Raw genomic sequence first — 20,651 nt, 5'->3', positions numbered from 1 at the left:
TTTTTCTTAAAGATTCTTCAGATTAGCAGTGGCTACAAACAATGAGTAAATTCACACAATACCACACAATATCTTCACCAAAATAATAACAGATTTCGAAAAAAAGAGAAAAGTGCTTAGAAAGTATGCTTATTTGCAATAAATGTATGAATGCAATGATGCTGTAACCTAGCAGAGACGAAAGGAGAGTTGTGTAATGCTCAAACGCTGGCTATGCAAGCAAGTCCTGAACCTTGAAAAGAGAATCACAACATTTGAAACGATCGCTTGGGACTCATTAAGAGTCTAGAAGAACGTCTGAATGATCTCAGTCATTCATAGCATCTCCGTGTCATTCTGTAACATCTCGCAGGAATGAATGAATCTTTATCTTTTATGGGTTCTCTTTAAATTTACACATGTGCCACTGTGGTTGTGGCTATCGGATGCTGTCCAGCGACCCATCCGAGTGTCCAAGGGGTGGAAACGTACCCCGACTGAAGCAATGTCACGTGTGTATTTAGATTTAAACAGTAACAGGACTATATGTATATATAAATGTGTACGTGTAACCCAAAGCAGAACAGGAATTGCTCGCTTCACTGCAAGTGTACAGAAAGACTGGAGCTTAAAAAAAGATTTCAGAATAAAGGTTACTGCTGAACACACACTGCGAGGAGTGGAGTTTTTGTGTCATAGCGTGTGCTTTTTTTTTTTTTTTTTTTATCTATATGTAATTTTTTCCTCTTAAGTGTCGGTTTGTCTGTTATGCTCTCGGTTGCTTAATAAGGTAATACAAGGGAAAAGGGCCAAATGGAGTAAATTAAAAAAACATTTAAGAGTTAAAGTTAAAAGGGTTCAGTCTGATCCTTTGTCTTCTAACTGCTTTATGAAGGTTGATTTAAGTCTAGGTACCACTAAAAGGGAGTTTGTTCAACATAAAATATAGAAAATAAGTTATTTTCATTTTGTGTGCAGATCCGTGGAAACGGTTCAGTGTGTTCATATGTGTATGTTTTTATGATGCATTCCAAAACTTCTCTAATTAGAAATACATTTACAGTCTGAATAGCCTTAATCAAACCAGTAATAATGAAACATCAACCACCAGACCGTGACAGCTGCTCTCTCTCTCTCTCTCTCTCTCTCTCTCTCTCTCTCTCTCTCTCTCTCTCTCTCTCTCCAAAACAGTAAGCAGGTGAAGGGCAGTGTGAGAAAGAGAGGGAGGAGAATGACAGGAAGACATAGCAGGTGAGGAAACAATGAGATTTGATGAGTAGAACAGAACACAGACTGACAGAAGACACAGAAATTCAGTTTGAAAGCATTTGATGACATTATGGATTCTACTAATTGTGAGGTACCGACTGTTTTCACTTATACTACAGTTATTGTTCTGCTGTTTCGTGTTTTTCACTTGCTGCGCTTTTTTCTCAAATGCAGGTCTTTGTTATAAGATGCTGACTGAAATCTAAAATGATTTAGTGAAACTGTTAAAAGTAAACTAAACAAGAAGCCAGTCACATACTTATTTGCTGTTTGCATCAGATCCACAAATCTACTTCCTTTTTTTCCCTTTTTTTTTTTTTTTTGTGGTTGTGCAAACTCAGCTGATGGAAAATATAAAAAATCATGTTATTGTTATTGACCATGAACGTGAAAATTGATGTGAAACCTCACATCACACTTCTTTATTCGAAAGTTTGATGTAGGGTGTGTGATATGTTGTGTGCGTGGATCACTTCTTGTCTAATTTCATTTTATTATTTAAAGATGCTTGTGATAGTGTTATCTGTAGCCATGGCGATGCTGACGGGTCACCTGATTAATGGCCTCCCTATGGTAACTATGATATATGTTATAATACGTATGATATATTACGTAAACATGCTGCACGCTGAATTAGCAGAACCGTTTCAGAACCGAAGTCTAATGTGCACTTTAAAGATACAGCGTTACTGCATTGGATGCATCCGTTACTAATTGTCTTTTGTGCTGTCGTTTGCTTTGAGCAGGACGGTAAAGTGAGAAGACCCAGAGACCTGTCAGAAGATTGCGCTTCTTTGTGTCCAGCAGGTGAGAGTGCATGTTTGGTCGTTATATTTCTCAGAGCCTTTTATGTCTGGCATGTGGCATCACTTTCTCTGAATTCGATCCCTGTTTGTGCGGAGAGCGTGAGTGTAGTACTTTTCTGTCACCACACTTCCCAGTATTACGAATGTGGTCTGAGCAAGAAATTGCTCAAGAAATCAGTGGTTATTTATTAAGTTTTTCTTCATCGTTCTTTCTTCTTCCCTTCTCTGTCTTTCTTTTTCTCTCGTGATGGGAAATGGTACGTTCTGAGACACAAGCGTCAACCACTTCCTTCATTAGAATGCCACTGCCTGTTTAAGCTTCTGTGTAACGTCCTGTTTTTGATGCTATTTCTCATCTCTCCCCTTAAGAGACCTCAGTCAGCAAGTATGAGTCTGTGCATGTAAGTGTGTGTGCACGTACTGTGTGTGAGTAGCACCCACATCCGCCTTAAAGATATGCAGTGTGTGTGTGTGTGCCCTTTGAGCTGAAGTCTGTGCACAGTCAAATACAAATTGAGTTATTACGTCTTTAAATATGTTATGATATTCATTTTACTTTAATCTATTCTGTGCATTTATGGTTGGCAGTTATGTGTGCGTGCAATTTGTAAGAAATGTGTAACGTTAGCGTAGCCAGAAAAGAGACTCTGGGTGTGCATCTGAAAATCTGGGTGTGCCACATTCATTGTCAGATTAATGTGCAAAATTATTAACCATAACCATATAACCATGCCCCACATAACCATACAACTATATATAATATAACTTGGTGCCTGTTAGCTGCTTAAAGGGCGACACGGCGTGGCCTGGCCTTGAAAGCCTCAATCCAGGTCCAGTGTCTCTGCGAGTTCTCGTTCAAATGTCAGCAACGAGAGGCTATTTAGTCTTTCTGTGAGCATGGTTGCTCTGTTGCTGGATTTGATTTGGTTCACTGCTGAAAACAAGCGCTCCACAGAACAGCTTGTAACAGGCCGAGTTTTTTTGCTAAAAAAAAATTAAGCAGGGAGCTCTGCGACATAATACTAGCTAGCAATGTGATTGTGTAATCAAAAATTCTCTGTTGTTTATATGTGCGGCAAACATCTCTGGGCCTGGGAGCTGCTGGGGTCACAGTCAGCTGCTGTTTGCTGATTGGTTGGCAGTCCGAGTGTCGGCAGATTTTTTTTTTTTTAACGAAAATAATTTAAAATGTAAATTACATTTTAACATTTTTAGCGTTATGGCAGCATATATGGGATTCTTATTTCTGTTCCCCTGAGAGTATGATTTATAATGTTCAGTGACGTCACAGAACTGCCAGATTCAAACTGCTCTCGCACGTTGGCTGGCGCTGAGCCAGTGTCATATATCACAACTAACAACTAATATGCAGTGTTTTCAACCACATAATGTTTATTTTATGTTTCAGACATTTAAATACACATAAGTACTAGTAAAACAATACATTTGTAGTTTGTAAAATACACACTTATGTCTATGGAAGCAGCAAAAACAATCTATTCAAATGTACTTTGCCGACGTGTTTTATTCATATATCAGACACACATAGCGGAACTACAAAGTTTACTCTATTCTTCTCCCAGTTCAACAGCCACTTTCATGTATTTCGGGAGAAACTGTGGAATTCAGGAATTCAGCGCTCATCTCGTTATAGATCAAGATAATTTATAAAAGTTTTTAAACGAATAATCGTAATATCAGATAGTTGACATGGTAAGCAAGTTTGTGAATATTTTTAATAAAAAAGGAAAAACGAAATAAAACGAATAGCGATACAGCTGCTGTGTGTCACGTGACAATCACGACGCGTCGCCATGGAAACAAGGGGCCCTATTTTAACGATCTGAAACGCAAGTGTCAAAGCGCAAAGCGCAAGTAACTTTGTGGGCGGGTCTCGGCGCTGTTGCTATTTTCCCGGCGGGATAAATGACCATCTAAAAGGGGTTGGTCTGAAGTAGCTTCATTATTCATAGGTGTGGTTTGGGCGTAACGTGAAATAAACAAATCAGAGCATCATCTCACATTCCCTTTAAGAGCAGGCGCGCTTTTTCCATGGCGGATTGCTATCTATCTATCTATCTATCTATCTATCTATCTATCTATCTATCTATCTATCTATCTATCTATCTATCTATCTATCTATCTATCTATCTATCTATCTATCTATCTATCTATCTATCTATCTATCTATCTATCTATCGTTTGTAATAATATGATTTGCAAAAATGAAAACCGCTGCTTCTGTGTAGATTAGAGAATCAAAGTGTATGCGCGTTGTGCACGCTATACATTATGGTCAAGCATGCGCCCTTAAAATAGCATAATGAACAACGCGCAACGCGCCACTGACTTTAGACTAGGTTTTTTCTGGCCAGTGGCGCAATTGTTTTATGAAACAGTAAAATAGCACCAGGGATTGTTTGCGCCGGAACACGCCTCCTTTTTTGCACTGAACCGCCCAGCAGGCTTGTGCACAATTCAGAATTGAATTGAGAATGACTCCTTAATTCCAATTCAATTCTTGAATTTGAATTGAATTTGAATTGATGTCAAAAACAGGATCTAGAATTACAATTCGAATTTGAATTAAAGGAAGCAGAATTGCAATTCAATAAAAATTCAAAGAAATTCAATAAGTGAAAAGTGAAGTGTTTAACAATGAAGCTTTACGGTATATGTCAGATATGATTACATTATAAATGAACAGTTCAGATGCAAAAGCCTCTAAGTGCCATCTGAAATTTTCTTCTAGAATGATCATTTTTATCAAGCTCGTATATGTAAGTTCAGTAATTTCACTTAAATGACAATAGGTAATTTTCATTGCCATTTAAGTGAAATTACTGAACTTAAATATACGAGCTTGATAAAATTGATCATTTTAGAAGAAAATTTCAGATGGCACATAGAGGCTTTTGCATCTGAACTCTTCAAAAAATATTAGTTTAAACTAGGTAACAGGTTACATTAAAATGATATGTTTTCCCCCAGCAATGAATGTTAAAAGCTCTAGTCACAGAACAAATAATTAAGTTTGATTTATTGTAATTGTATTTAGTTGTATTACTGAAGTAAAACGTTTAATTCAATTAGCTACTAATCAACTTAAAACGAAATTGCTTTGCATTGATAAAGTTATCCAAATAAAGTAATCCAAACCACATTTATAATGGGTAACTAATAACAGTAAAGCAATAACATTTCCAAAATAACCTTCCTAACACTTAATGCATGCTAGACTCAACACATTCTGTTGTGTGACTGTGTGGAATTTCTTTGAATTGCCATGAATTTAATTCCACTTCCTGTCATTCCAATTCAAATTCAATTCAAAGTCCTGTGGGGCGGAGTAAATTCAATTCAAATTCCAATTCATGAATTGAATGGAGGCCAATTCTGAAATTCTGAATTTTGCACAAGCCTGCCGCCCAGGAAGCGCAAGTTCATTCCCTAGTTTAGCGACGTGCTTCTGTGGAGGGAAAAGCGCGCTTTGCGCGGGTGCAAAATAGGAATGAAACATGCGTCGGTGTACAAACTCAATTGCGCTGGGTGCAAGATAGGGCCCAAGGGGTCAGTTCTAAATTCTAAGTCAAATTCTAAGTAAACAACAATAGCCCAAGTTTAGTAAAACGTTTTTTATTGAGACTATAAAAAATAATTCTGCACCAGCACATCCGTGGCTACGACCCTGATGTGTAAACGGCTTTTTTTTAGAGCCCCTAAAGAGAAAATGGTAAATATTACTTACATGGCTACATGTCACTAAGTGTAAGAGTTGTTAGATGCTATTTATACCTAGTACAAATAGTGTCAGATACTACTTGCATTACTTACATGGCACTAAGTGTAAGAGTTGTTAGATGCTATTTATACCTAGTGCAAGTAGTGTCAGATACTACTTGCATTACTTACATGGCACTAAGTGTATGAGTTGTTAGATGCTATTTATACCTAGTACAAATAGTGTCAGATACTACTTGCATTACTTACATGGCACTAAGTGTAAGAGTTGTTAGATGCTATTTATACCTAGTGCAAGTAGTGTCAGATACTACTTGCTCCTCAGTGTATTGTAGTAAACTATTTGCAGTAATAAAAACATCCCCTATATTGCCTATTAAACATTTTATTCCCACTTTTAAAATCTCTTTGGGCACTTTATTTCCACTTTTTAAATATTTTCTTAGTTTTTACTTTAGATAGACACCTATGCGTGCGATGGGAAAAGGTAGAAGAAGGAGTTTACAAAAGTTAACACTACCCACCTTGCTCTCCACACCCCCGATTCTGTTATCAGATTGGGTTTCCTTGGTAGTTATTTAACTGGGTCAATCATTGGTGGGCAGAGTTCATTTAAATATCCTCTACCAACAGGGTGGGCTTTTTCCACTCCAAAATTATTTTTCAATGCTTTTGCATTCTCTTGTAAAACCTTTGCGTTCCCCCCCAAGAAACATTGTGTTCTCTTTGAAAACTTTTGTGAATTATGAGCTGAGAGGAAAAAATATATTTCAGCACGATAGTTTTGCAGGAGAACGCAAATGTTTGGAAGCGAATGCAGAGTTTCTTAGGGGAATTAACGCGTTATTTTTGAAAAAGAAATGCAAACGCAAAAGAAACGCAAAGAACCATGTTTTTATATCACCATGCTCTGTGCATTTTATAGGGCTCTTGAGTCAACATGTTCATTTAGTGCGATAAAGTATTAATAAGGGAAATTATCCATAACATTCCTTCACACCTATCCACCATATTTTTTTGATGTGAAAGTAAACGCTTTCCTGTGAATGTGCAAGACTTCCAATTCATTAGCCGCTATAGGTAAAGAACTATAGAAGAATAACAGTGCAGGAAATAGTAAAACTAAAACTATTTGCACTACAAGGCAATCACTGTGTTTGAGGCCCTTAAAAAAAACATGTTCTATATATAGTATGAATATGGACAGTATGAATTCAATCCGGGCATAATACATCTGCCCTGTTGTTACTGTCACGTGACCTACCAGCGTCAGTTGCGTCGCTACATTTCAATTCATAAACCCCTCCCATGGCCTCATGGGATAGTAAATTGTCCATCGAATGCATTTTTAATGCAATATTCCATTATAAAACAAGAATTGGCAATTGTCAACAGTGAAATGTGGTGTGACGGCCAAAGATGTCCGTCTGACGCATACGTACTTGCATTAGAGTGGACCAACAATTTAATAGCCTCATTTTCCTCACGATGACAAACTCGACTGACTGTAAAATCTATTGCTGTAAACTCTAAAATGTACATTTAAAATGTAAGTGTATAGGCCAGTAACAGGCTTATATTTAATGATATGAAAACAAAACAAACTAAAATTAACTTCTAAAGCCCTTTTTTGTACACAAACAAAATATCGGAATTGTTATCATGTGTTTTTTTTTAGGAAATGATGATACACATGAATAAATAGGCTACGGTTAATTAATCAGCATCATGTAATTACTTCAAACGAATTGTTTATTAAAAAATGAAAAATATCTTGTTAGTTTTATAATGAATTTGACCTTAATCCTCTTCTTGTTTTTGTTTTTTTATTTGTCTTCCTCATTTCCACTTCCAATTTGTCCTCTCTGTCTTGCTGCCAATCCATCATCCCTCAGGACAATACCTGCCAAACTGTAAATGTGTTCCATGCTCCACTGGTTTCTTCACCAGTGAGATGAACAGAGAATCCAGTTGCCACCGCTGCTTCCAGAGCTGCGTTGCTGGTATGAAGATCATTACACCTAATATACCCATGATGATAGTATAAACAAGATGAAGTGAGAATAGAAACAGGAAGTATGGCAAAAAGTGCTTCATTTTGAAAACACATTTGTGTGTGTGTGTGTGTGTGTGTTAGATTTGTATATGGAGGTGGCGAAGGAGTGTACGACGACATCAGATGTAGAGTGTCGCTGTATGAAGGGTTATGAATGTACCAAGAGGGACGACTACACAGGCCACCCTCTGAACTGTGTTCCCGTCACCACGACTAGCCTGTCCAGCACCTCCTCTGACGTCCCTTCATCCACCACTTCATCCACCGCTTCATCCATCATTACATCCACCACTTCATCCACCACTTCATCCAAAAGTGCACAGAGCTTGCAGGGTAAGCATGGCTGTTTTCTTCTACATCAGGGTTTCCCAAACTGGGGTTTGTGAGGGAACTGCAGGGGGTTCGTGAGATGATGAAAAGCTAAAAAAATTATTATACTGAATGTAAAATGAAAATAAATAAATGGGCCTATACGATAATCGTGATATAGCCTAGTGCGATAAACAAATTAAAGGCTGCATTTAAATGAAATAATTGTATCATCTGATGCTTTTTTATTATTATAATAACCAAAATAAAAAAAATGTATAGTACAAATTTAATTCACAACAGTAATATATTTATGTCTTAATTTTTATAGAGTTAAAACATACTATTACTACTATTACTACTGCTACTAATAATAATTACTATACTATTATTATCGATATCAGAGAACCATTGATATTAAATTATTGTAATATTAAAGCATCTCTATATCTATATTTTTCTCTATATCAGTAAGCACTGTTTATGAACTCGCTAAAATGCCTGGATTATAGTCTTGAACTTTTTCCAGAAAGTACACGTCACATTATTCCTCATTTAAATAATTCCCACCCAAGGCATATGCAAAAAAGGGGGCGAGGCCTGGTTGAGTTGCTTTAGTAGTGCGTTGAAACTGGTTGTTATGGTGAGGGGTGTGACATTTCCAAAACACACTCGGAGCAGTTGACCAATCAGAACGCACTGGTCCAGCCGACCAATCAGAGCACATTGCGCTTTTCGGAAGGAGGGGCTTCACAGAGACATAATCTAAACAGAGCGTTACTGACAGACTGGGAAGAGAGGTGCTCAAATAAATGGAAAATAATGTGTTTTTTGAATATCCAAGCATTAAAACCTATTCTAGTAGAGCCACAAACAAAATCAAGACTTAGTATGGCATAGTATGGCCTCTTTAATCTCAGAGGGTACTTTAAATAAATATTCTAAAAGGTTCAACTGACAAAAAAGTTTTCAAACCCCTGTTCTGCATGACGTGTTTACACACTTGCAGTATTTTAAAATTATTAAAAAAGAGGAAGTAAGGAAGAGTCGTGTGCTTGAATAAAGATTGGATTGCGGACTGCGGACCTCAGACTTTCAAGGGCTTTAGGGCCTGACAGCAAGGGCCCCCGGGGCCCTCGTCACATGGGCCCTGTTTACACCTGGAATTAAGATGCGCTTTTTCAGATCTTTCAAACGAATGGACAAAATAAGCATGCGCAATTTACATATGAATATGAAATATTTTTGGATATTTAATCGCACTGGATATTCAGATATTTAAGACACTGGTTTATGCCTGTTTTTAGATTTTGAAGTACTTTTTGCTGTCATCTAATGATAGCACCATTTAAGAGCACTTTCCCATATAGGACGTTATTCATCTCACCTGTTCAGCTATTCATCTCAACATAGTTATGCTAATTCACTTCCTTGTGCTTATTTCGCAGTTGACTATAATTTGGTGTGGATTTTTGGGTTCATTTTGTTCGTGTTAACTGTCATCATCCTTACACTCTTCTTCCGGCACTGCAGAAAGAAAGAGAAGGAATGTTTTAAGCATTGTGAGTAACACACACATACATGATCACAAAACATATTTCTTCTTCTTTTTGGGTCAATCTGTCTCACCTCTCATTGTTTCTCCTCTCCATTAGTTGTCAGACAGTGCTCTCTGGGTAACATAGAGGTAAGTGACGAGTGAATGCACATTTGCGCAGTATTTTAACATGCATTATATGACTTACAAGTCTTTCAATTTCTTAAGGTGGACAGTGAGACCAAACCTTCTCCCAGCCAACCGGATGAGCAGCGCCACCCACAGGAGATGCTGTCACATGCCAGCAAACCCACCAATCACAGCACAGACTGCTCTTTTCATCAGCCAGTCAGCTCAGAGCAGGCTGTGCCTCCAGCTGGCAATTTAGGTACTATAAAAGGATGCTTTTTGTGATTTTCATCTTTTATTAAAACGGTCAAACACATTATGCTCTTTTTTTTTTCTCCAGATTTATTAATTTGTTAAAAAATATGAACTTTATGGCATGAAGTAAACTACAAATAATGTGTATCAGAATAATGAAATTCTTGAAAAGAGCATTAAAAAACATTAAAAGAATGAAAATCTTGAAAAGAAAACCTTATCAAGTAGTTTGGCATAATCTTTTATTATCATTTGTTAACAAAACTGCTTCACTGCTTATTAATATCTGAAAAATATTTGTCTTTGAAATCATGTCATGTGGTCAAACCAATATGCATAAACATGCAGTACAAAAAAACAAAAAAGGGAATGATATCATAGAAATGTTCAAAGGACTTTTTTTGGTCCTTAAATCATATAGAATAAATTTAAATCTTTTAAGCTTAGGGGATAGAATATACAGTTTGTACAGTATAGAAACCATCATGTCTATGAAACGTCCCTATAAAACGTGTTTGTGAGTACACTCCAGTGTATTTAATGTATAACATACTTTGGACTTGACAGTTTCACCACATTACAGTTTTACAGTCATTACATTTTTTTTTTATGTAATGTTTTTCAAAATAACATGAAACCAATAAGAATAAAAACATATCTAACACCTTTTAAACAATTTTTTCTTTTCTTGGACACTTATTTGTCATTGACCCACACAAATTTTAATGAGAAAAAAAAAAAAGCAAGCAAACATGTACAAATGGTATAAAAAATTGAAACATTCTCTTGTTTCTCGCAGGCCCTCTCCACATCTACGGTCCCCAGACAGTTTTTGTTAGTTTGCTCAATCAGTTTGGATGGGATGGAGGAGAGAAAAAAGCACATGAACTCCAAGAAGAATCGCTAAATAACAGCAACGCGTCCTATCCTCAGTCTCCTCCCGTCCATCTGTCTGAGGAGGAACGGAGCAGAGAGAACGACTTTATCTTCTTCCCATCGCAGGAGCAAGGGAAAGAGTGCCACATATCTAAAGAAGAGGTGCTGTGAGGGATCATGGGAAATTTGTGTCCGTTCTTCTTCCGTACTGTTCGACTGCTGCGTGGTTTGTTTTAACTGATGCTTTACGACTACCCAGTTTTAAAGCTCTAACACAGGCAGGGGATTTCAAAGAGAAGCTGTGTTAGGGGAAGACCTGAGTGACAGTATGGATGAAAAAAGTGTTGCGTATGAGTCTGACAGTTCATGCCAGCTTTTGAAATATTTCCCATACAGTAGTACGTGTCTGCGTAACCACCGATTCTAAGCCATCAGAACAGCAGTGGGATCCTAATGTTGATTTTGTGAAGAGTCGATACCACAGGCTTTCAGTTCACTGCTGGTCTTATGATACTTGAATGACCCTCAGGAACAAAGTGGAATCTCAGTGCCTCTTTTCAAAGTGTTTGAAGGCAAAGTGCAGCTCTAAAACACTTAAGATTCACATACACTGTATGTTGAGATATTTATTTGAAGTAAAGTTTATTGTAACTGCAGTGTGCCCCATAATTTCCTTTAGAGCGATCGATTGATTCTATCTATATTGGATCTATTTAAAGGGAATGAATCTCTATTTAGTGGGGCATTTTGAATCTTGACACATACCATTATTAAATAGTAAACATTTTTTATTTATAACTGTTATTAATTCTGTTACAATTGTTAATATAAAAAAAAACAGTGTTTTTGCCCTCACACGGTTTATCATTGTTCAATCACGTTAAGTCCCTGGTTGATGTTGTCAGTGTTCTTCCTCTTTTCTTTGGTTTTTGTGTGGCAGACATGAAGGATTGTGCTGTCAAAAAAGCCCTGACATTTTGATGTTGGTCTGGAAATGACAATATTGTTTCTTCGCTGGGAACTCAATAAGCACAGCTCAGGAACATTGTGTCATCATGTATTATGCTGTATTTTCACTGTAATGCACATTTTTGTTATAGCTGATATTGATTGTAAAGTGCAATAAAAATCAATAAAAGTTTATTTTTTGGTATTAAATTCACTACTTAATTCATTTCACTGCAACATGGACTTACAAATATAATTCCCTTTTTTGTTTTATGCAATTGGATAGATAACATGAAACTGTTCTGGGCCTCGTGGTTTGACATGCTATATATATTATATACAGGCAGCTTTGATGACCTCATCATTTGAGACGTTAGGTGTGTTGGGCAGCCGATGTGAAGACGGGGAGGAACTGCAAACGGAGACGTGAAGTCCGACACTTTCTGCTTCCCGTAGTGACGCTCGCGCTGTGTTTCCATACTTTACCACAGCTGAAGTGAAATACAGGCAAAATTTGTCAAATACACAGACTTTTCAGAGATGTTTTAATTCGATTATGTACTGCTTCATACAGCGTCTGTTTGTACAAGAATAACGTTCCAAATAAGCCTATACTATTTAAAAACCAATGTAGTGAGGTCTAAGTTTTTTTTTTAATCAGTTTTATTTTGATTAACATGAGACAATATAAAATCACGACTACATGAAAGGAGATTTTACTGTTGTATCGGGCCAATCGTGAAACAGCTGTGTCGTCATCATAGATCGTGCAGCCCAGAGCCATATATATATATCTCTATATGGCTCTGGTGCAGCCGCTCTTGAGAAGCTGAATCCTGCGGATGCTCTCGAATCACTCTCGCGGGACTCTGATGTCATACATCACATTCACGTGGGGCCTGCGCTGTATCAAGTCGGACACAATTTCTAACCGGCATGCACTGCTTAAAGTCAGCCGCTGATCGGTCTGAGCAGAGCTGCATGAAGTCGAACAAGCATATTACTTTTAAAATTGTGAAAAGAAATGTTGAGCAGGTACCTAACATAAAGACTTTCCCTTGTACATTTATATACAGTTTAACAAAGTTCACGTGGATTTTGCGCATTAACTACCCAATTATAAATACAAACAAGTGTGCAGAGAAGAAAACCTAAAAATTAGCTCTATGTTGAATGTTGAGTGTGTCTTTATGTGCAGTGAGAAGTCGTATATTTTACTATTTCTCAGGATGGACTGTCATTCTCACTGAACCTTCAGATGAGCCACCTCTTCACCTCTCACTCTTCTCTTGAGTAAATGGCAGCAGCAGTTTTGTCCTAAAGTAAGTACTCGATCCTTAGACGCATCAGCGGCCTTCTTCCTCCTCCTTTCTCAGACATCCTCCAGTTTCTCTGTCTTTCCACACACCTCCTGCACTGGCATCGGTACCTCATCTTCCTTTGTGCACTGACTGTATTCAGAGTTGCTCTTTTTGAAGCGCCAGAGACCTGAAGACCCAGTACGATACACATCATTAAAGACTCGTTCCTGCTGTACAATTTCATGTCATGTTTTAATATATTGAGTGAAATATTAAACTCAAAATGTGTATATATATATTGAATTTGAACACATATTACAATGAAATTACTATAGAAGTGAATTATAAATAATGTATGTTATATTTCTAATAAATATATTATAAACAACACTCTGAACAGTTGGTCAGTCCATCACAGATATTATTATATTATATTATATTATATTATATTATATTATATTATATTATATTATATTATATTATATTATATTATATTATATTATATTATATTATATTATATTATATTATATTATATTATAAACTACACTCTGAACAATCGGCCAGTCCATCACAGATAATATAATATAATATAATATAATATAATATAATATAATATAATATAATATAATATAATATAATATAATATAATATAATATAATATAATATAATATCTAATGAATATATAATAAACATCACTGGGAACAGTTAGTCAGTCCATCACAGATATTATATTATATTATATTATATTATATTATATTATATTATATTATATTATATTATATTATATTATATTATATTATATTTAATAAATATATTATAAACTACACTCTGAACAGTTGGCCAGTCCATCACATATAATATAATATAATATAATATAATATAATATAATATAATATAATATAATATAATATAATATAATATAATATAATATAATATAATATAATATAATATAATATAATATAATATAATATAATATAATATTATTTCTAATGAATATATTATAAACATCACTGGGAACAGTTAGTCAGTCCATCACAGATATTATAATATAATATAGTATAATATAATATAATATAATATAATATAATATAATATAATATAATATAATATAATATAATATAATATAATATAATATAATATAATATAATATAATATAATATTATAATATAATATAATATAATATAATATAATATAATATAATATAATATAATATAATATAATATTATTTTTAATAAATATATTATAAACTACACCCTGAACAGTTGGCCAGTCCATCACATATAATATAATATAATATAATATAATATAATATAATATAATATAATATAATATAATATAATATAATATAATATAATATAATATAATATAATATAATATAATATAATATAATATAATATAATATAGTATAATATAATATAATATTATTTCTAATGAATATATTATAAACTACACTCTGAACAATCGGCCAGTCCATCACAGATAATATAATATAATATAATATAATATAATATAATATAATATAATATAATATAATATAATATAATATAATATAATATAATATAATATAATATAATATAATATAATATAATTTAATATAATATAATTTAATATAATATAATATTATTTCTAATGAATATATTATAAACAACACTGGGAACAGTTAGTCAGTCCATCACAGATATTATTATATTATATTATATTATATTATATTATATTATATTATATTATATTATATTATATTATATTATATTATATTATATTATATTATATTATATTTCCTATGCTATGTTAGAAAATAAAATATTAAAAAGCATTATACATTCCTATAAATGTTTGCAAGTGTCACCACAGCTACAGATAAAGCCGAACCAGAAAGAAATTGCTACACTGTAACAAATTAAGTCCCTGTTTGGGAACAAAGCAAACAATTTACAGGTCTGAAAACGCCCTTACACTAACATACTGTTCATGCATTGGAATGTCAGTGTATCAAGAAGTTATGCAAGAGTATAAAGAGCACTTTAGTGGTTTGTGAATTATAGTGGCACTGACCGGTTGATGCTGACATGATCCATCCACATGGTCGTGCATGTCTGCTGATAAGAAGGAAACAGGTGAACAGAACGCACACACACACACATGCAAAACACAGACTCACCGAGATCCACACATTATCTGGAAGAGGTTGATAGAAAGGGAGCAAATGAATGGAGAGAAGGAGAGAGAAAGAGTAAACAGGTCAGTAGAGAACTGTGTGTGTGACAGTCTGTCAGCTGGAAATACCACAACAGTCCAAATATATGTAAATGGTTATAAAATGAATATAACAGGCTGAGAACAGCGCGTCAGGGTTCAGATACTCACTCTGGGTGTGCGGTGCTGTTTTAGGTAAAGCAGTGCTTGTGGACGTAGTAGTTGTCTGGACTTTCACACACATCTCGCATTTGTTGCCACTGCATTCGAAGCCCTCATCACATGTACACACAGCATCTCTTTTCGGTGAACAGTCTTTCTCATACTTCATATCTGCAAAATCAAACCAGTGAAAGGGGGTTATGTAGAACTGTATGTGTCCATCTGTGTTTCTTCAACTGCGGTACTTCCTTAAATCACTCACTAGTTCATTAAATTGAGTTTTTTTCCCCTTGAACTTTCATTAAAAATGTAATTTCCAAATAAAAATGAAATTTTAAATTAGTTTTCACACCAAGAATGATAACTATTAAGATTACCATAATAGCGTCCACACCATCGGTCGACATTGTTCTGTTTATTATAAGCGCGTACTTGTCTGTCACTTTAAATGCTCAAGCTCTATATAGCAGGATTGATTCTGATTGGCTGTTAATGTTTCTATCACTGGATGAAATCGTTCTGAAAGTGATTCCAACGATATCGGACTCTGTGGCTGTGCCGTCATCGTTATAGCTGTTCTTTAATATCGAGAATGATTTTCAGAACGACATCTTTATCGTTATCTTTATAGTTACCGTCCTTGGTGTGAACGGACCTTAAAACTGTAAAATGTACACATAAAAAAAAGTAAACCACGCATTTGAAAAGTAGATTTAAAAATACAAAAACAATGTGACCTTCATATAACAAAAAGAAAAAGCTGAGTACAAACCAACCCCAAAGACATAAAAGCACCTGTATCCACATGTGACTGCTTACTAAAGCACAGTCATTTCACCAAGACACAAGTGTCAAAATAAAACAGCAAACTCAAACACAGGTTTTTTTTTTCTGCTGACTCACAATTAACTTCTAGATCCACCTCAGGATATTCACTTTTCATTTCTACTCATCTTTTTTTATCACAAGACTCAGCATGGTTAGGTGACCTTAAGCATCTTCAGTCTGAGCTAAAGAATCACATGGCACAGGTTACACAGAATCATGTGCAAACTTTCTGCATAATTTACAGGATTCAGCAGTCATTCATATTGTAAACAACATTTGTACAGAATTCACTTCCACTGTTAAAAAGACAGTTCAGCATGGGACGTTGCTGGTTTAATAGTTTATCTATATGGTCGATGGATATTTATGCTTGTCTTTTTTAGCAGGGTCCCAAACATATCAGCTATATTTCTTTGTTCAGTTACTTTAAACATTACTTGCACTTCCTCTCCTTTTCCTTCCTACTACCTGTTTACAAGTATTTTGTTTCTACTTGTTGTTTAATTGTCCAATTTTATCTACACATTAAAAAAAGTTGCTGCCTTAAATTTGAAAGTACAATCAACTTGGATGTTTAAGTCATTTCAACTTAAATGACATTAAACTGACTTAAACAATGATTTGAATCTTGAAAAACTGCTTAACTTATTTTGATGAGTAAAGCAATTTAAAAACACATGTTGTCATAACTTACTGATCGTATATATTTTAATCACAGTGATTTAGCCAGGCTTTTGCCTATCAAAACATCTCAGACATATCAGTAGGCAGTTATTTCCGTTCCGAATAATAAATTCCGTCGCTCAGGTGCCATTTTTTTCCAGAGCTACACGTGTATTTTTAACATTTGCTGTCCCATATCATGTTTGTTACCAGACACTCAGACATTTCTCAGACCCCCACCTACCTCTGTACTAAAAACCCACCATGATCTGCTGCAGGGGAAGCCCCCATCTTGTTTTACTGTCATGTTTGGTATTTCTAGTTTACTGATTCATCTGAAGATTCAGAACACAGCCAAACGAATCACTGAATGAACATAAAACATGAAAAGAAATGGAGTGGACGTACTTTCTTTGGTGCACATCGTGCAATGGTGACAATCAAAATTGTCATTATAGACGTCCATGTAGTAGCCGCTTCCGCATGTGACACACAGAGTATCAGTTGAGCTTGTTACGCATCTCTTTTTCATATACTTTCCTGTTTAAACACACACAAAGACAGGGAAACACATGTAATGAGATGTACTGGCAGAATCATGCTGACTCTACTGCTGTATAGGCAAAATGATAACAGTGTGGCATTCAACACTGACTAGTTTGAGAGTTTACCAGTTTGAGTTCAGAGAACAAGTCATCCTCGTACGAGAAACCTGATGTGTCATTCTCAGACGTTAGGTAAATGTCATCAAACCATAGATCAACTGAACCCTGAAATATTCTTACATAATACAGCCGGTTTTGATATGATCAAAGGGTACATCCAGTCTTTTTCAATTGAAATATGCCTTGATTAAGTCTGCATAAACAGTCTGCAATCAATTTAGTCTCTAAAATTAGATTATTTCTATACATTCCTATTTTAGATTTTCCTGCTTTATTACACACGTATTTGGTTCATACGTGTTTGTTTAACTCAATACAGCCCTCTAAACTAAACTCCATTTATCATGTTAATTATCTAATCTTAACAGTTTAACTCTTCTCAAGTTCAACTCTGACTCAACTGTGCTCATTTCTCCTCAAACTGTCTTCTGATTGCACTCACAGTGATGAGGCAGCATTTCATTTACCTGGTTCACATTTTTTGCAGCACTTTTTATTTTCGAAGTACTCTGTGCTTTCATTGCACGTCTGTGATTGGACGAGAAGAAGGACATGTGACGAGAGCAGGAGGACAATGAGCCGGGCAAGCATCTTACTGGAAGAGAAAAAAAGAAATTGTGAAGGTTCAGAATGACACATGACACCTGGAATGACTTTAAATGTGTTAGCAGCGTATGTAAAGAGTCATAATATAAATCATAAATGCATTACTTGGCTGTCAATGACTGATAAAGATGGCCTTTCTTGTTAAATGCTTAATGTAGCCTACTAATTATTGATAAATATCTTTTTTCAAACTAAGATCTTTTAGCACTAAGTCATGATCAAATACATACAGGCTACACTACGGTATATATAATTTGCTAAATGCAATTTATGCTAAATGCAACACACACATATTGCATTGCACATATTGAAACAGTCTTTTAAAAAAAATTACACAACGTCGACAAACTAAGTTGATATTGTGGCTTTATGATGCATGTGTCTTTATATTATTAACATTTTTACCCAAAAATCAAGCTCGAATGGAGGTTTTTGACCAGCGCTTTTCTGGAAATTTCTGAGAATTTGTCCGTCATTATAACAGCCACATCTGAGGAAGTTTTCATCAACCAACAGGTTATAAAATTTACTGTAGCTATGTAGGCACTCAGTTTTTTCTATCAGTTGGTCAAAAGCTTGTGTTGTTATAAAAGATGAAGTGCTATGCACAGGCCATTTAAGACACAACGACTGCTAGACTAGACACTCTTCTTCACTCCTCAGATATACCTACATAAAACTGATCTGTATAAATATATATATATTGCGTTTCTTGAGTAAAGAAAACGCTGTACTTATTCAAACCAACAGTTCTTTATTTACCCTTGCATTGCAGACAAGCAGAGACGGTCCAAACTGCATGGTGGGTTTATGAGGTTTTACCATAGACTATTTTCCAATAGTTTGATGATCCAATTGAGTTACGAGTCACGATTAGGCTTACTCACAAGCTCTACTTAATACTTTTCGTTGGTTAAATATTTGCAAAACCCAAAGACAGACATAAAGAGTGACTTGTGTTTGACTTGAAGCAGCGCTGCGCAGACTGATGAATGGCAGCCTGACATCAAAGTACCGCGAGAGTGATCAGAGAACAGGCGGCTCCGTATGCTTTCGAATCACTCTCGCGGTACTTGACGTCAATACAACAATTGGGCTGTGCATCGCCACTTCAAGTCAAACACACCTGATCATTTATGAAAGAAAAAAAGGACAAAATATGGAGATTCATCGTCTGACAATGATGGTATGTATTTTTAACTAGCCTAGGTTTTGATAAGTTATAATAATTTATCTTTATTCCAAAACGAATAAAATGTTGTTATAACGAACAATAGGTTAGTAGCCTCGTCCTCTAGACTGTATGTGAATGGAATACGTAAGTACATGCATAAGTGAATCAATGTAATAAGATTATACAACAATCTCAATGATTATACAACAATCTTTTGAGCATTCTTAAAATAAAAACCAGAATAGATGACCCTCGCTGACTTACTAAATTCAGCTTGACCCAGTTGCGTGAATAGCCTTGAGGTTTTCATTTTTATTCGCTTGAACTTTTAATTAAAGGAATAGTTCACTTTAAAATGAAAATTCTGTCATCATATACTCACCCTCATGTTGTTTCAAATGTCAGTAACCAGACAGTTTCTGGGTCCCATTGACTTCCATAGTATATTTTTTTCCTACTATGGAAGTCAGTGGGACCCAGAAACTGCCTGGTTACTGACATTCTTCTAAATATCTTCCTTTGTGTTCAGCAGAAGAAAGAAATTCATACAGGTTTGAAACAACATGAGGGTGAGTATATGATGACAGAATTTTCATTTTAAAGTGAACTATTCCTTTAACATTGATATAAACATTTGTACCCTTACAATAAGATTATTATAGCTAGTGCATCACATAGTAGGCTACATTTTAACTAGCTTGCTTTTTTTTTATTTTTTTCCCATACCTGTTAAATCCTTTTATATTCGCAATGAGAAAGAGTAAAGTCTTACCTTGAAACAGTGTAAGAGCAGGCAGTCAGTGATAAAACGACAAGAGATGTGAGTTAGTCAGGCCCCTCTGAAACTTTGAAGATGAGGGGACAACATTTCAGCATTAAATCTATCAGAATGTCACGATGATGAGTCATCTATGAACTAACATTCAGAAAACGTTATTGATGACTTTGCCTAGGACCCCCCAACCGATGCATTATTGCTCTCTGTTAATATTTCTCCTGCGCCTCTTTTTCCTACCCCAAAGTTTCCATCAAATGTTTCATGTCTTGTTTAAACTTTCAAATAGTTCCAAAACAAACTCTCTCTTTCTCTCCTTTCTCACTCTCTTTGAAACAAATACATACGCACAAAAAACACTCTAGATGAAAAGGGTCTC

The 20,651-nt window shown here is 35.1% G+C and overlaps 2 protein-coding genes across 4 annotated transcripts; one reads left to right on the top strand and one right to left on the bottom strand.

Moving 5' to 3' along the window:
• Positions 1 to 1,181: 1,181 nt before the first annotated feature.
• LOC308703825 (uncharacterized protein) lies at positions 1,182 to 12,112 on the top strand. Of its 3 annotated transcripts, none has more exons than XM_081387760.1 (9): positions 1,182 to 1,339; positions 1,753 to 1,821; positions 1,995 to 2,055; positions 7,691 to 7,798; positions 7,933 to 8,184; positions 9,609 to 9,722; positions 9,816 to 9,847; positions 9,926 to 10,085; positions 10,881 to 12,112. In XM_081387760.1, exons 1-9 carry the CDS (start codon positions 1,319 to 1,321, stop codon positions 11,126 to 11,128), a joined length of 1,065 nt encoding a protein of 354 aa, XP_081243886.1. In that variant the 5' UTR covers positions 1,182 to 1,318; the 3' UTR covers positions 11,129 to 12,112. The 3 variants fall into 3 exon arrangements, with proteins under 3 accessions (XP_081243886.1, XP_081243887.1, XP_081243885.1); XM_081387761.1 differs by having other exon boundaries at positions 1,190 to 1,230; XM_081387759.1 differs by lacking the exon at positions 1,182 to 1,339 and having other exon boundaries at positions 1,578 to 1,821.
• LOC308703826 (tumor necrosis factor receptor superfamily member 1B) lies at positions 10,313 to 20,576 on the bottom strand. The gene is made up of 6 exons (XM_081387762.1): positions 20,270 to 20,576; positions 18,185 to 18,312; positions 17,461 to 17,592; positions 15,571 to 15,732; positions 15,259 to 15,381; positions 10,313 to 13,393 (listed from the first exon to the last, which is right to left on the bottom strand). Exons 2-6 carry the CDS (start codon positions 18,306 to 18,308, stop codon positions 13,278 to 13,280), a joined length of 657 nt encoding a protein of 218 aa, XP_081243888.1. The 5' UTR covers positions 18,309 to 18,312; positions 20,270 to 20,576; the 3' UTR covers positions 10,313 to 13,277.
• Between the last annotated feature and the right edge of the window lie 75 nt (positions 20,577 to 20,651).

Source organism: Scardinius erythrophthalmus, assembly GCF_964197995.2.
Source record: "Scardinius erythrophthalmus genome assembly, chromosome: 16".
Lineage (NCBI taxonomy): Eukaryota > Metazoa > Chordata > Actinopteri > Cypriniformes > Leuciscidae > Scardinius > Scardinius erythrophthalmus.
Note: the sequence above shows the minus strand (reverse complement) of the source record. Positions and strands in the feature narration are given on the sequence as shown.

Excerpts from the sequence above, each read along its gene's own strand:
- LOC308703826 (XM_081387762.1), bottom strand. The coding sequence starts at position 18,308 with ATGCTTGCCCGGCTCATTGTCCTCCTGCTCTCGTCACATGTCCTTCTT. Across the intron at positions 17,593-18,184 it reads CTGCAAAAAATGTGAACCAG|GAAAGTATATGAAAAAGAGA; the intron begins GTAAATGAAATG and ends GTGTTTAAACAG. Across the intron at positions 13,394-15,258 it reads GATCATGTCAGCATCAACCG|GTCTCTGGCGCTTCAAAAAG; the intron begins GTCAGTGCCACT and ends CTGGGTCTTCAG.
- LOC308703825 (XM_081387759.1), top strand. The coding sequence starts at position 1,702 with ATGTTGTGTGCGTGGATCACTTCTTGTCTAATTTCATTTTATTATTTA. Across the intron at positions 1,822-1,994 it reads TGATTAATGGCCTCCCTATG|GACGGTAAAGTGAGAAGACC; the intron begins GTAACTATGATA and ends TGCTTTGAGCAG. Across the intron at positions 7,799-7,932 it reads CTTCCAGAGCTGCGTTGCTG|ATTTGTATATGGAGGTGGCG; the intron begins GTATGAAGATCA and ends TGTGTGTGTTAG.